General features: G+C 45.2%; 1 protein-coding gene across 1 annotated transcript; it reads left to right on the top strand.

The window, feature by feature from the left end:
- Positions 1-10,177: 10,177 nt before the first annotated feature.
- On the top strand, positions 10,178-13,927 carry LOC308172990 (MAP kinase-activated protein kinase 3-like; the record flags this gene model as incomplete). Its single annotated transcript, XM_080547951.1, is given in 8 exon segments — positions 10,178-10,186; positions 10,364-10,415; positions 12,044-12,119; positions 12,710-12,834; positions 13,141-13,178; positions 13,180-13,227; positions 13,504-13,584; positions 13,808-13,927. Coding segments are annotated over 8 exon segments (549 nt in total).
- Between the last annotated feature and the right edge of the window lie 2,679 nt (positions 13,928-16,606).

Raw genomic sequence — 16,606 nt, 5'->3', positions numbered from 1 at the left:
CATTGTGATACATTGATTTTATCCTTCGGTTGAAAATGCATTGATCTGAATGAGTACATGGACAGGCAAGAACATAATACAATACTGTGTCAGACTGAAGCAATAACAGTGAGATTAGACGATAGACAATTATTCCATCACCTTCCATCTGATACAAAACCCCAGGTTCAAAGGTCACATATGGAGTTAAAACTTGACTGATTACATGTTTAAAAGCATGTTCTTACTTTTTGACTCATTTCATGCATAATTGTTGTAAGGTCACTTTTACAGGATGTATCAGCTAAAGTGCATAACAACCAACAAAGCAAATACTTGGCAACAGATTATACAAGACGAGTACAATTATAGAACCTTTAATTGAAGGTACTACACCCCTCCTCCACCCCTCCTCCACCTCTACTCCTCCTCTCCTCCTCCACCAATCCTCCACCCCTCCTCCACACCTCTCCTACACCCCTACTAAAACATCCCTTATTGGGGAAGGGTCCCAGTAGGGCCCCCAGCCTCCCCCGGACCCTGAGGTGGGAGAGGGGGTTGACCAGGTGGCAGAGGGGGCTGTGGGGGGGTCGACTCCCAGGAGCTGGCGGGTGGAGGACTCCCAGTCCCGGCCGAACTCCAGCCTGCTGCAGACACACGGGTACTGACGGTCCGCCCAGGAGGCCCAGTCCACCGCCCGCCTCACCGCCAGCCAGCACTCTGACCTGGGGACACACACACACGCAGACGCACACACACACACACAGACACAGACACAGACACAGACACGCACGCAGACACACACACACACGCACGCAGACGCACACAGACACAGACGCACACGCACACAGACACACAGACACACACACACATGTTGATAGTCATATTGACATCATACCAGCAAACATACACTATGGTTTCAATGTCTAGGGCTGTGTTAATATATCCGCTCTGAGACACTGGGTTCAACAGCATAAAGGGACCACGTAATTTGATTGGACAAGAGGCATTCCATGAGTGCTGATCAGATTTCCAGAGCAAATTTAGGCTACAATTTCCTCAATCTCACGTAAGTCATGTATTATGTCATCACAATATGGCCTCTACGTCTACCTCTAGTAGCGGCACCATTAATTGGGACCTATGCTGTCTCTGCCAATGAGATGCTGATGAACCATTGCAAAGACCCAAAAATTAAGGACTTGTATCACTAGAAAGGGAAAAAAAGATTTCTTAGCTATTGCTAATGTTCTTCCTTCTTCTGTTAATGTTACAATTGATCAGTTGAATGACGGTTCAGGTATTGCAGCAACGCTTAAAACACATAATGCTATCACAAACTCTGTAGAAGCTACTGTAGTAGTTGTCGTGTCAAAAGGGCTCCAAAGTATGGCGTTGGCTCCTCCTTAGTAGTGAGTCCTAAAAAGCTTCGATCATGTCAACCCAAAGCCTGTGGCATTCATTGTGTCATATGTGAGGGGGAGATATGGATGACCTTCACAAGGCAGTAACATATAATGTTGATTCCGATCTGAAAAGCTGGGCAGAATCCTGTAAACATTTTTTAGCTTCTTGGTAGATTAGTTACACAAGCTTCCGATGTGCACGCAGCAGGTGTGTACTACATGCCAAATGTTATCTCATGTTGCGATATGCAGCAAAACGGCAAGCATCTCATGACACTGCCAGGCCAGGGTGTCAGAAGGGGAAGCATCTACCAGTGAGTGGGGGACAACCTTTGACCATCTAACTATTGCACAAATTGTTGCTCTGGTTGAGGATTCAGTTCCTCCTTCACAATCTCCTATTACGGCAACTCTACAGGAACCTTATGAAAGAACACAGGTGTTTGTGTCTGATTATGAACCCCACACAACAACATTCAAGCAACATCTCCTCAGCTATCTGCCTGAATAGAGTGAACACCAGAAGGGGAGGGAAACCTACATCGCAAACAAGGAACAAGTGGCTAAGAGGAACAATTGGCTCAGGATGAGGCAATTCTGTTGATGAGGGCCGCCTTGGATTTACACAAGTACTGCTTACAACGAGGCCACACATTTGACGGCTCCTTGACTGTCTCACAACATCTGTTGCTGAACCCTTACGAGTGTTCAATGATATCGTCCTCCATGGTCCAGAGTTCCTCAAACCCTGTGCAGCTAATACAGAAGATGCCAACCTGCAACCGAGAATAATAATAATAATAATAACTATATTTGTATAGTGCTTTTCCTGCAAATGTTGCAGCTCAAAGTGCTTTAATCATTATATAATCTTAATTTAATTATTTTGTAACTTAAATGCAATATTAAAAGGATGGGTTTTTATCATCTTAATTTAATTATTTAGTCAATATTAAAAAGATGGGTTTTTAGTCTTGACTTGAACATATTTGCTGAGGTTTCATCCCTAATGTAAACTGGCAGTGCATTCCACAATTTGGGTGCATAAAATGAGAATGCAGCCTCACCAAATCTCTTCTTTTGTACATGTGGTACACAGAGAAAACCAGCGTCAGAAGACCTGAGAGCTCTATTGGGCTGATATGCTAGCAGAATACCTGAGAGCTCTATTGGGCTGATATGCTAGCAAAAGACCTGAGAGCTCTATTGGGCTGATATGCTAGCAGAAGACCTGAGAGCTCTATTGGGCTGATATGCTAGCAAAAGGTCTTTCAGATATTCTGGTGCTATGCCAGTGAGAGCTTTATAAACAAGCAGAAGGATCTTGAAATCTATTCTGAACTTAACAGGAAGCCAGTGTAGAGTCTCTAAAATAGGAGTTATATGAGGTCGTCTGCTTGTTTTGGTTAAAACTCTCGCTGCTGCATTTTGGACTAATTGCAGCTAGCCAATAGCTTTCTTCGTAAGACCAGAAAGGAGACTGTTACAATAGTCCAAACGTGTAATAACAAAAGCATGCATTAACACTTCTGCATCAGCTTGCCGGAGAAAATGTCTAACTTTTGCAATATTCCGTAGATGATAAAAAGCATTTCTAGTGATAGATTTGATGTGAGGCTCAAAGCTTAAGTCAGAATCTATATCAATATATATTATATTAATATATATATATATGAGAATGTCAATGTCAGAAGTACAATGCATTTGGCGGCACCCATCACACCTGCAAGACCGACGCAATACGTCACAGCAAGGACATTGACATTTGCCAATCGACCTGACCCAAAAGCCAAACGAAAAAAAAAATGCACTATGCAAATTAGGGGTCCAGACACACCCAATCATGAATATAAGCATTCTAATGTGTTTCTAATAGTCAAAAAACATAAAATAGACACCAGGCTTGCATTTCTAGTTCATTTGGTTCAAAAGTTATAGCCGAAACCTTTTTCGGAGGGCGGCCATATTGATTTGGCCGCCATGGCGACCCCGATGGTCGTTGGCTCGGGCGCCCTGGCTAAATCATTAGAGCATAACTCTGAGCTACATCTGGGCCAAATCTGGTGCTTTTGCACAAATTTGCACAAAAATATCCCTAAGGCCCCAACTAACACACACATCACACACATCACACACACACAGTAAGACCATGCACCTGACACACCAAACACACACACACAAGTGCACGCACGCGCACATGCACGTGCACACACACACACACACACACACACACACATACAGCAGAGTCCCTACTGTACCAAGGGAGGAGATGCCTTTCTTCCTCAGGTAGACGTCGGCAAACACACACACACACACACACACAGCAGAGTCTCTCCTGTACCTAGAGAGGCGATGCCTTTCTTCCTCAGGTAGACGTTGGCGAACACGTCCCCCTCCACCTCCAGCAGAGCGCCCATCGCAGGGCTGCACTCCCAGTAGCCCTCCTACACACACACACACACACACACATACACACACACACACACACACACACACACACACAACACCACCAGACACACACGTCATTCATTCTGTTGTCATATTCCACTATCACTTAGAACAGGAAAACTTTGTTATCATTAACAAAAAGCATACATGTAGGATATGATAACTTTGTTTCCATGTTGTATGTATGGTGCGGCATGCAAGGCCCCTAACTTTTATTTTATTTTATTTTTTTACCTTTATTTTACCAGGCGAGACAATTAAGAACAAAATTCTTATTTACAATGCCGGCCTGCAATAAGGGGAAAGGGGAGGGGGGCTGAAAGATAAAACATGTTAAAAACAAAGCACAATAAGCATTAAACACATGCATGTAACACAAACAATACAACAAAAGCACTAACAGACATCAATAATGGAATACAACAGTAAGCACAAAAAGCAGACAGGCAACACAAGACAATACAATACAACAAAACGCACTGGGACACAGCCAAAAAGCAGACAGGCAACACAAGACAATACAATACAACAAAACGCACTGGGACACAGCCAAGCAAACATAACAATAACCACTGAGACACGACCAATCAACACAGCGATACAACATGGACACTAAGACAGCCAGTAAACAAACCAATACAACGATACACACTGAGACACAGTCAAGCAAACATAAATACGGTACAACAATAACCACTGAGACACAGCCACCAAATACGTACAACAACAGCAATAAGCACTTACGAAACAGGCCAACAAACATTAGAAAACAGTATTAACATTAACACAGAAAAGCTTAAAAGCAGAGAATGAGCAGACATGAGCGTATGGGGGCATAAAAACAAGTGCAGGTGGACAAAGGGGGTGTGTAAAGGGAATGAATACAAATGCTGCCCTACAGAGAAGAGAAGCATGTGCAGGAATCAGTGAGGGTGTCTGAAATAGTGAGTCTGAAGGCAGAGAGGGAGATGAGTTTATCCAGTTTGAGGGTTTTTTGCAGAGCATTCCAGTCAGAGGGGGCAGCAAACTGGAATGATGCACGGCCAAGGGAAGTGGTGGATTTGGGAATTTTTTGTTGGATGTGGAGTGAGGATCGGGTGTTGCGAGTGACAGGCAGAGGGTGAAGCAGGAGACACAGATAGGGGGGTGATAGGTGGAGGAGGGTTTTATAGATGACCACACCAATCTATCAGAAAACAGGTTCATACTACATACTACATACTACATACGCATGAAACCTCTATCCCATTTCAACCATGGAATTCGCCGACATCTAAAAACAACCTTGCGACCTAACACTGCCACCTAGCGACTCAATATGAAACCTTGTTGATAATGTGCTAAACGGACCAGCTTCCTTCTTAGGTTATTTTGTCTGTAAAAAAAAATAAAAATGTATGTAACAGACACAAAGAGACTCCTGAAGAAAAACCATTGTCTCAATACAAATACATGAATGAAAAAGAATGATCTCTGAAAGGCTCTCTGTCTGTCTCTGTCTCTGTCTCTGTCTCTGTCTCTGTCTCTGTCTCTCTCTCTCTCTCTCTCTCTCTCTCTCTCTCTCTCTCTCTCTCTCTCTCTCTCTCTCTCTCTCTCTCTCTCTCTCTCTCTCTCTCTCTCTCTCTCTCTCTCTCTCTCTCTCTCTCTCTCTCTCTCTCTCTCTCTCTCTCTCTCTCTCTCTCTCTCTCTCTCTCTCTCTCTCAGAGACTCACCGCAGCGGCTGGCAGGTCATTCTTGGTGTGTGTGTGCTCTGTGCGTCTACATGGTCCGTCGATGTGTCAGCGAAGGTCCGAATCTTTCTGGTCGCTTCAGGGCTGGGCGGTCCCAGCCCGTCCATGGGCCTGGTTGGGGGTCCTGCTGGGGCCTGAGGGGGTCTGGCCTGGTCAGGAGGAGGAGGAGGAGGAGGAGGAGGAAGACTGCACTTCACAGCAGTGGCTTGAGGGGCTCTGGCCAGGGGTCGTGCCCCAAAAACTGACCCCATAGGTGGGGCTGAGCTCATCCTTAACCCTCCACCACCAGGGGGCCCTCCAACACCAGGGGGCCCTACTCCACCAGGGGGCCCTCCAACACCAGGGGGCCCTCCTCCACCATCCACCACTACCAAGGCATCCTCACAGGGGGGGATTGCTGCGGATGCACAAGCTATAAACCTCGGAACACTCAGAAGCTCGGCTCTGCAGTCAAAAGACAACTTGAACACAGCTTGGGCAGAGTGGAGGGCTTCCGTGACAGCAAGGAGCGCAGTCTCAGTGGAATGCCCAGCCTTGAAGCCGGATTGGTGGGGGTCTAAGTGATCCATCTTCCGGAGATAGTCAGTCAGTTGTTTAGATGCCGCGCGTTCAAGGGTTTTGGAAGGGAAGGAGAGAAGGGATACCGGTCTGTAATTGTGGACAGATGATGGGTCAAGGGTAGGTTTCTTGAGGAGAGGCTTGACTCTGGCTATTTTGAAGGCCGCTGGGACAGATCCAGTGGATAGGGAGGAGTTGATTAGGGTGGTAAGGTAAGGAAGGATGTCGGCGGAAATGGATTGGAGAAGGGGGGAGGGGATGGGGTCAAGAGGGCATGTGGTTGCCCGCTTTGATGTGATAAGTGTGAGAATCTCATCGGGGGAGAGGGGGGATAATCTAGGGAAGTCATCAATCATGTCAAGAGACACTTCAATTTAGAAAAAACATAGCCAGTTTAGAGGCTAAAAAGAGCAAAAAAGCAATGGCAATTTCTCTATCAATGTAGATTTTGTTCAGAGGAATGTTAATACTGATGTAGCAAAGCAGCCCTCATAATTTAGAAACACTGAAGTGTAAAAAGAGGGTTCCAGAGGAGCAACAAAGATTTTATGATCATACTGAGTGAGAATTGTAGATTACAGCACCAAGGGACCCAATGAGGCAAATTGCATCTATAGTAATTCACTGTAATGCACATGGAGAGGCAGTCATTTTAACAGCCAATAGACTCCCTCCCTGAGGTGGGAAATATACAATTGACCCTGCCATGATTTCCAAAATGGTGCAACGTTGTGACCTGCGGGAATGTGTTGTCATCCAAATGAGATAAGTTTATTTTCTGAGATCTAGCATTTGTCCCATCAGGCGGGGAGGCTATAAAGCTTGAGAAGGATCAGTGGGGAGTCGAGCTCAGCACATGTGGCGAGGACGAGAAGCCGCCACGGAAAAGGGTTTGGCCACCGCCCAAATCTCTGCCTCTACCTTCTGTGCGGGTCCAGGCCTTGGAAAGCAGGAGGCGGCAATATTGTGGAACAAATTTCCTCTAATCTGAGCCTGCTGGTCTGTGGCTCCAGTGGGGAAAGATGCTCTCCTGTGCCCTCCCCGCCTCTCCTAGAGATCAGCCCAGTTTATCCTTCACACTGCCAACACATTGTAAGAGGGATGAGATGTCAGCGGGGGGTTAGTGCTGTCGGGATCTCCAGCCGGCCAGACCGGCCAGCCCTTCCATGGGTGGCCCACTCATGTGTGCTCTCAGCAGGCCTTAGCAGGCCTGTGCCTGCGGGGAGTGGACAAGGAATGGCACTGGCTCTGGAGTGGCCTGGTCCCACCTGTACCGTAGGGAAACTTCAGTACCTTAGGGCAACTTCCTCAACATTCAAACATTACCTGACTACTTTCAAAAGGGCACATCAAAGCAAAAGGCGGTACGGTTCATTTCTTCACCAAAGTAATACACATTGATAACATAACTCCACACCAAACCATATTTTCTGTCCCCATTTTCTCAAGCCATTGAAATAATGGAGAACATAATATATTCAGAGCCACTGGCACTGATAGGAGTGGGTCACGTGTACCAGTAAAGACTGTATCCATCAGCTTAGTCATTTTCAGCAGTAAGCAAGGCTCCGCAGCCCACGATGGATAGAGACAGGAAAGGAGTGGGAGTGATGAAATGTATAAGAGATAATTATTTATTGTGATGTATAACTTTCCTCCAGCACTTTGCACTGAGCTTCTCCAGCGTGCTCTGCGCTCGCTCTCTCTCTCTCTCTCTCTCTCTCTCTCTCTCTCTCTCTCTCTCTCTCTCTCTCTCTCTCTCTCTCTCTCTCTCTCTCTCTCTCTCTCTCTCTCTGACTTTTGACACTTGTTATGGATGTGTAAACACACACAAAATCAACACACACACACACACACACACACACACACAATACTCACGTTCGACACTCCCTGTCTTTTGCATTGTACAGGGACTTGTATGTTCGGTGCCCGTGCACACCGAACCCCACCAGCGTGTCGTCCACCCCACATGTGGAACCGGAGCCCTCGCACAACCTACGCCTGGCAACGGCCGTCACCATGGGGGGGAAAAGCTTGGCGTAGGAGGCAAGGGCGTCCTTGTTGTCCATTAGGGGTGTCGTTATGTGTACCCTTTCCTCTCTCTCCTTCTGGTGGGCCGCCAAGATCTTGACGGCGTAGCCCACATCGTTCTCCAGCAGCCACCGGATTGTTTGGCCATAATACTGTCCAAACTGGAGCTCAGTCTCAGCCAGGACCATCCTCTGGTCGCTGCCATCCCCCTTCTGCCAGGCTCTGGCCATCGCCTCCGCCTTCTGGAGGTCACCCGTCTTCACCACATTCCGCCCACCAGCGGAGGTCTGCTGGCGGCTTCGGGCGGTGTGTGCCGCCGCCGCGGCAGAGGGGCGAAGCGTGAGCTCGTTAGGGGCCTCGAATTTAAAATCTGGTGAAAAAGCCATTTTCTGACAGACAAAGAGAACAAAACAGCACATTATAATACACTTAAATGACTAATTGCACTGTTGTTATAACACTGTTAATATTAGGGATGCACCGAACATTCGGCCACCGAATGTATTCGGCCGAATATCGCAAAATAAAGCACATTCGGTATTCGGCCGAATGTGTGAAAACACCGAATGTTTACCACCGAATAGTGGCCGTGTTTTGATGACGCAATACAATTAAATATAACTCTCAACAGGCGCGCGGCGCGAGGCGACGCGCTTTCAAAACTGGCTGCGTTCGTAAATTCACTCAGGAAGTCCGATCAGCACTCGTGGAATGCCTCTCGTCCAATCAAATGACTCGGTTTCTCTATGACGTCGGGCCCAGTGTGCGCTCCAGCGCTCTCAGAGCGACTTTACGAACGCAACCTTACACTCATCTAGCTAGTTAGCTTAGCAGTCGTAGCGGAAGAAGCAGAGTTGTTGCCTTGTTGAAAACATATTCAGACTCCCAGCTGTTCTACACGAGTTTATGACATGCAGCTGTATCATGCGGTGGTTTCTATGCAAACCAGAGACTATAAAAACAAAAGATATTCATTCTGAAATAAAATGAACTATTATCCTTACACTCAGGTGGACTCAATTCAACTTGTTGAATGACTTGTTGAAGACATTTAGCATTTGACCTAATTTTAAGAGTGACAAAGGGTCTGAATACTTATGTACATGAGGTATTTCTGTATTTACATTTTAATACATTTGCAAACATTAAAAAACGTTTTTACTTAGATTATGGGGTACTGTGTGTGGATTGATGGCAAATCTATTCAAAAATGTGAAAAAAGTGAAGGGGTCTAAATACTTTCTGAAGCCTATGTAGAGACAAATCATGAATATCATTAACTTGAACCCTGGAAAGCAGTAGAGATTAAATCCCACGATAATTAGTTATAATAAGTTATATATAAAAGTTCTTTTTTTTCAATCTCAATTTCTTTCTTTGAGAAGCATGAATAAAAAGCAAAATGTATTTAGTTTATGCAATGATAAAATTAAAAACTGCCGATACACATTCGGTATTCGGTATTCGGCCAAGTGTTTCCTTAAATTCGGCTTCGGCCTCGGCCAAGAATTTTCATTTCGGTGCATCCCTAGTTAATATCAATGGTAATTTCAGGATATCAGCTTCAGCATAGGATGTCAGTTTCCCCTAAAATTACCCCCCCCCCCCCCCCCCCCTTAGAGACATGTCTCTTACCTCTAACCCCCCCCCCCCACACACACACACAACCTTCTGACAGAGGGATCCCAGACTCACACGGCCACTGTTCTCTCTCTGTCTGTCTCTGTCTCTCTCTGTCTGTCTCTCTGTCTCTGTCTCTGTCTGTCTGTCTCTGTCTGTCTGTCTCTCTCTCTGTCTGTCTGTCTCTGTCTCTCTCTCTGTCTGCAACAGATGTATTACCTAGGCTTATATCGACGGTAAAAAAAAGAAAATCGCGAATTTCATATAAAAACACCTACGATTAGTTTTAAACTTTACAGAACATTACGTTGTTTCAATACTGCTATTCTATTTGCTTGTATGAAGAAGAAAATGCATAACTTACGTAATAAATGATGAGATCCAGCGAATGAATGAACGACAACAATGATCCAGGTGATCAGATATTCTGACTCCTCCCCCCGCTGGACAGGCAGCTAAGACAGCCAATCATGGATTTTCATGGACCAATTCATTGGCCTGTTCAATCTTTACAGACCAATGAAACATTGGTAAAATAACAACTTCTGAGGGGGCGGGTATCACCCTTAACCATCTCCCGGAGGCGCACAGACAACCTTGCAGAACTCCCTCCAGACCCCCTGTTACACCCCTTACTATGTCGGTAAGTGTTGCACTGATGGTGAGGGATTTTCCAGTCACAATATTCACATCCATGGGCGTCACCACCATATATTTGGGGGGGGACGTGTCCCCCCCACCTTTGAAACAAGGTCGTTTGGACCCCCCCACATTTGCCATCAAAAATATGTTGCATGACTGGTCAGCGTTATTTTCATTGCTTCACAATCAAATCCGTTCCACTTTATGAGTAGGGGATTGCCCATATCCGTTTTACTTCTGTTTTTAACACGGCAGCAGCAGCATCCGACACGCACGCAGATTCAAAACATTCAGACTGAGGCAAGACGATATTTAGATCATCCACCAAGATGGATATAAGGAAAACATTTTCTAAGAAGATAAAAGTAAGTCAAAGTCATCCAAGTTTTCCCGTGAGTGGCCAAACAGCAACATTGCGTTCTCCCAAGGTCAAACACAGCCAGCTTTTCTGATAAGAATGTTAGCACCTTATGAGACATTCTCTGTATTAGCAATATAATTAGCATAGCCTACTAGCAACCAAATACGAGCTAGATCAGCTATATGGCACTAGCAGTTTTGTTAGGCATTACTAGTGCGGTTAGACATGTTTAAATGCAGAACAGACACAGGCGAAATGTCATCAAAAGCACAGAATGGCGACAAACACCTCACAGTGCTTACCTGTCCTGTCATTATTGCATCTCCTGCCCGTGTTCATTGCCCTGAGCATTTGCACTATTTAATTTGGCCATTGCACCCACCCAAAGAATCAATTTTGCATCTGATTGCTTGAGCTAGGGTTAAAAAATAAGAAGAAAACACCTGTTCCATTTATTTTTCTATTTCTAAAATGCTTGTGATTGTATTTTTTGTATTGATGATTGTATTTCTATGTCAAATGTTCTATTAGAGAAAAACAATATGAACAAGTGCTCAATGCATCCCCATTTCTCCTGATATAGGTGGTTGAGAGTGAGAGTGAGTCAGAGGCAGGGGCAGCAGGCAGGGGCAGTGGAGACAGCTCTAATTCACTCTTTGATTTTGTTTGTTTGTTATAGTTGTATGTTCTGCAATGCACTGAAGAGGGCTAAGTTTGATTGTAATAGGCTCTGAGTATTACCTCATTCTTTTCTAATTCACTCTTTGATTCTTTTTTAATCTTCATATTTAATAAAGTACCTAAAAAGTGCCACGTGTCAGTGTCAGGCCTCTGTGAGTTAAACCAAAACATAATAGTAGTCAGTAATTGCAGACCATGCCAGCTCCAAGGAAAAACAAAGAAAGAGGGAGATTATTTTGGGTGTAAAACGCACCAGAATGCAGGAAATTGAATCTACTATTTAAAAAATGTCGGGGGGGGGGACCCCCAGACCCCCCGAAAAATAAGTGTCCCCCCCACATTCAAAAAGCTGCTGACGCCCATGTTCACATCGGATGGGTTTGTATAACCGATGAGTCTACACTTCATTTTACTGAGGTATTTGCGATGATTCGGATATATACAGAAATTATGACATGCTTTTATCAACTGTTCAGTTGCTTGTTGTCCCTACCTGTCAGTCGTTCTGACTGTTTGTCCCTTTGTCTCTCTTGTGTGTATGTGGGTGTCTGTCTGTCTGTCTGTCTGTCTGTCTGTCTGTCTGTCAGCCCCTGAGGTGCTTGGGCCAGAGAAATATGACAAGTCATGTGACATGTGGTCTCTGGGCGTAATCATGTACATCCTGTGAGTACTGAGCGTGTCTGTATACCCTGTGTGTGTGTGTGTGTGTGTGTGTGTGTGTGTGTGTGTGTGTGTGTGTGCACGTGCGTGTGTGTGTGTGTGTGTGTGTGTGTGTGTGTGTGTGTGTGTGTTAGAATTATATCACAAGCTTCACTTTCACTTTCCTTCCGTTTGAAATCTCAGTTCTACCTTCTTTTGTTTTTGTTTTTAACTCTCAGCAACATTGTCCATCAGTCCTCCCTCTTCTCCCGTTCTCCCTTTCTCCTCTGAATGACTGTTTTATGAATGGGAGTGTGTATGTAGCTGGTGTAACACCATGTTTATAGTCATATGCAGCTGCAACTAATCTTGTGCTACCTCGATGTGTTGTGTGTTGTCCAGAAGATTGGTTGCGGCTGGAAGAAAAAAATCCTTATGTTTATTCTATTCTATTATATCATCACCATCTTAAAATAATGGCTTACGTGACTTTTGAGGAAAATTATGTTTTTGCCTAAATATATTATTTGACAAAAAAAGAAAATATATATAAAATATGAGGTAAGTCCTTATTTGAAGAAGGTGATGATATGAATGTGTGCCGTGTCCTACAGGCTCTGTGGGTTCCCTCCGTTCTACTCCAACACAGGCCAGGCCATCTCCCCAGGGATGAAGCAGAGAATCAGGCTGGGCCAATATCAGTTCCCCAACCCCGAGTGGGCCGAGGTGTCTGAGGAAGGTCAGTCAGTCCGCTGTTTGCTACCGTACATGGGCTTGAGTCGGAGCGGGATAGAGTGGACTTAGAAGACTTCTGGACTGGACAATGTATGGTTTCAGTTGAAGAGAAGTGTTTTTAGGGTCAGGATAACTGTCAGAGTAGCACTGAACTACACAGGTCTTTTACGATTTTAAATCATTGCTTAGGGATGGGTAGTTCTAGACACATTGAGGTTTGGGAGTGTATTGATATACGTCATTTAAACCGTCTAGTTTGTCTGACATTCTGTTTTTATTTTCTCCACGTTCATGACCTCACCATGGGCAGCCAAACAGCTGATCAACCAGCTGCTGAAGACAGACCCTTAACGAGAGGATGAGCATTGCCCAGTTCATGAACCACCCCTGGATCAATGTAGGTACCTCCATCGACCGCCAACGATCTGTTAGCCTTGTTAGCCTTGTTAGCCTTGTTAGCCTTGTGGATAGAGCATGAGCACGGTTAGGGTTGCAAACGTTCTCACTTCCAAATACGGGACAAATGGGTTTGCAGGAATCGGTGCTATGTCATTTACACTATATGTACGCATGAGAAGACCTGTGATTGGATGAATATACGGGACAAGGGAGGTCCCATACTGTATAGGACGGTGTCACTGGCTCTTGTTAACTCTGTGTTTTGATATGACAGCAATCGATGGTGGTCCCACCGACTCCTCTGCACACCTCTCGCGTTCTGACGGAAGAGAGAGAGCTGTGGGACGACGTCAAGGTGAGACTGAAGATCCGGACATGAACATATTTCATGTCTTTCTACCAACATATTTTAGTAGGAGATGGCAATTAGAGGGTAGTAAGGCCTACGTGTCTTAATAACCAGGATTCCCTTTAAAAACTCTCCCCTGCTGCTGTAACACTACACAGCCAGTAGGTGGCGGTAAAGCATTAGATGTGTACAGTAAACCCCCCCCCCTCGTGTTGTGCTCTGGCTACAGGAGGAAATGACCAGCGCTCTAGCCACCATGCGTGTGGACTACGACCAGGTGATGATCAAAGACCTGGATACGTCCAACAACCCCCTGTTACAGAAGAGACGCAAGAGGCCTGCTCCTTAGAACTTGCGTGTCATCCTTGTGGGGGATACCTACCTAGTGTTCTAATTGTCTTATCTGTCTTAATTTGCATGTCCCTCCCTAGCCAGAAACTCGCAATGTTTCATTGGCCTGTTCTTCATAATCCAAGGTCCATGATTGGCTGTATTAGCTGCCTTTCCAGCCGCCTTTCTCAGCGGGGAGTTTGATATAACTTGATATAACCCTCAAACGGGCCTCAGCGGGACCGCCCGGTCACCTCAGACAGAGAAGATCAGCAAAAGACACACAGATAGTGTCAGATAATACCATATGGACATATGATGAGATTTTAGAGTATAATGTTGTTATTGTGCATTGAATAAGAGCATTGAGCATTGACTGAACAGAGCCAGAGTACAGCATGGCCTCTCCCCCCCCATGTGAAATCTGATCCTTTTATTGGCGTTAACCAATCACCGCGAGGCTCTCTGCATATCTCCCATGCTGCACTGCGGCTCCGTTTGAGGCAGAGACTCAATAAGAACATTATACTTTACAAAATAATAATATGTCCATACGGTGACTATCTGTGTATATTTTACTGATCTTCTCTGACTGGCGTGATTGCGGGGTCCAGCTGAGGCACGTTTGAGGGATATAATACTAAGTACAAGTCTGTTTTATCCAAACCATGAGTGAAAATGTCCGCTAGGACGCCCCCTTCAAATAGCTTTTGCCCCAGATTTTATAGATGTAGTAGGAACCAGCAGCGTCTCCTACCAGGCCAGCCGCGACGACAAATTCCCGTCTTCTCAGCTTGTTTTGAACAAAACTCATCTTTTAATTAATCGTCTCTTGTCTCTTGTTAGCTTCTTACCTAGAGAAGAAAGACATGGAAGTGAAAGAGACTAGGATGGTAGTGCAGCAGATTAAATCAATATTTCATAAGAATCGTTCACTTGGTGATACAAGCACCAAATTTGGCACAAATGATGTCCAGGATGTACTTTCTAAGAAAAGTACGGTTTCCAGCTGAAAATCCAAGATGGCTGCCACTTTTCAAGATGGCCGCCTCATCAGATGCAAAATAACGTTTTTTGGAGTAGAACTTGAATGAACAGAAATGGGTTAATGGTCCAAACATCAAAATGAATGTATCCTTACTGGAACTCAATTGTGTCAATTGGCGTCTTTGGAGCAAACTCATCCTCAGGTTTTCCATGAATTTCAGCTTGGAAAGTTTGTGGTCCACAAGACTCACAGGGAGTTCTCAGGCTTACCCATTGACCAAGCTCACGAGCAGGCCAATGCAGTTGTTAAAGGTGATGGTGGTGCCATTGGCCTTACAGAGGATCCATCTGCATTGAGGCGGTGGATGGTGTCTGGACCAGAAGTTAGCCAGTTAGTCAACCAGTATGAGTTGGCATCTCAAGTCAAAGAAGCAAACAAAGATGTCAGGCATCATGAGCAGACCAGTCAGTCTCAGAAGTCCTTCACTGACAAGGTCCAAAAGTTGTTTGATGTGATGAAGGATCTGGGCAATCCTTTCCAGGAAGAGTCCAAAGATCTGCTCACATTGGACACAAAAACCATCGCACATCCCAGTGCTGCTGAGCTTGTAAGAACTCACTTTGAGAAAGGTCAAGCTGCCTTCAGAGACTTTTTCAATGGTCTGGGGGATGAGGGTTCCTTCTATAAGCCCATTAAAAAGAACAAAGCCGACTTCTTTCGCCAAGAGGCAGCTGCAGCTTCCAGTGACATGAAGAAGCAGGTACTCAAAGATGACTGTCGTCTGTTCTCGCAGCTTTTTATATCGTGCCAATCACGAGAGTGTGACCTGCTTGAGTTCTTTAAGCATGAGAATCAACCTTTCCCTGCTGCACTGAATGACACAGGGAAACTCCACTCTGGCCAGAAGTCTCAGCTTTCAAAAATTCTGGAAGCTACCATTTCTCCTCCTGACAAACAACCAGAATGTGATGCCATTATCATTGATGGTTCCTCTCTTGTGCATTCATTGTCTCCTACGACATCAAAGACCTTTGAGGAATATGCTGTCCAGGATGTAGTTCCAAAAATCCAGACCTACTCATCAAAGTATGAGCGAACAGATATCATTTTTGATGTCTACTGGACTTCAAGCCTGAAGGCTGAAACTAGGTAAAACAGAGGTATGGGAGGTCGACGAAGAGTGACAGACAAAAACAAACTGCCACCCAACTGGAAAAGCTTCCTGCGAGACAGCAACAACAAGACTGAGCTCTTCATGTTCCTAGCCGACAAGATAGTGACCCTGTGTCTCAACAATGTCATAGTTGTGACCAAAGGGGAGCAGGCTCTATCAAACAAGCCCATCAGCCTTGAAGGCTTAAGTCCATGTAACCATGAGGAAGCTGACTCCAGAATCTTCATACATACTCTTCATGCAGCCAAGCAACAGATGAAGTCTGTGTTGATCAAGGCATGCGACACAGATATTCTTGTTGTTGCAGTCAATGTTTTTGCGACTCTTCAGGATGCAGGCTTAGTAAGGCTTTGGGTAGAATTTGGCCAAGGTCAGTCCATTAAGTGGTTGCCTATCCATGACATGGTGCTTTCTCTTGGCCCAGAGAAATCCAGTGACATGCTGTTCTTTCACACCTTCACTGGCTGTGATGTTGTGTCAGCTTTTCGTGGCAAAGGCAAAAAAACGGCATGGCAAGCATGGGAGGTTTGCCCTGA

The sequence above is a fragment of the Nansenia antarctica genome, assembly GCF_963989245.1.
Source record: "Nansenia antarctica genome assembly, chromosome: 18".
Classification (NCBI taxonomy): domain Eukaryota; kingdom Metazoa; phylum Chordata; class Actinopteri; order Argentiniformes; family Microstomatidae; genus Nansenia; species Nansenia antarctica.
Note: the sequence above shows the minus strand (reverse complement) of the source record. Positions and strands in the feature narration are given on the sequence as shown.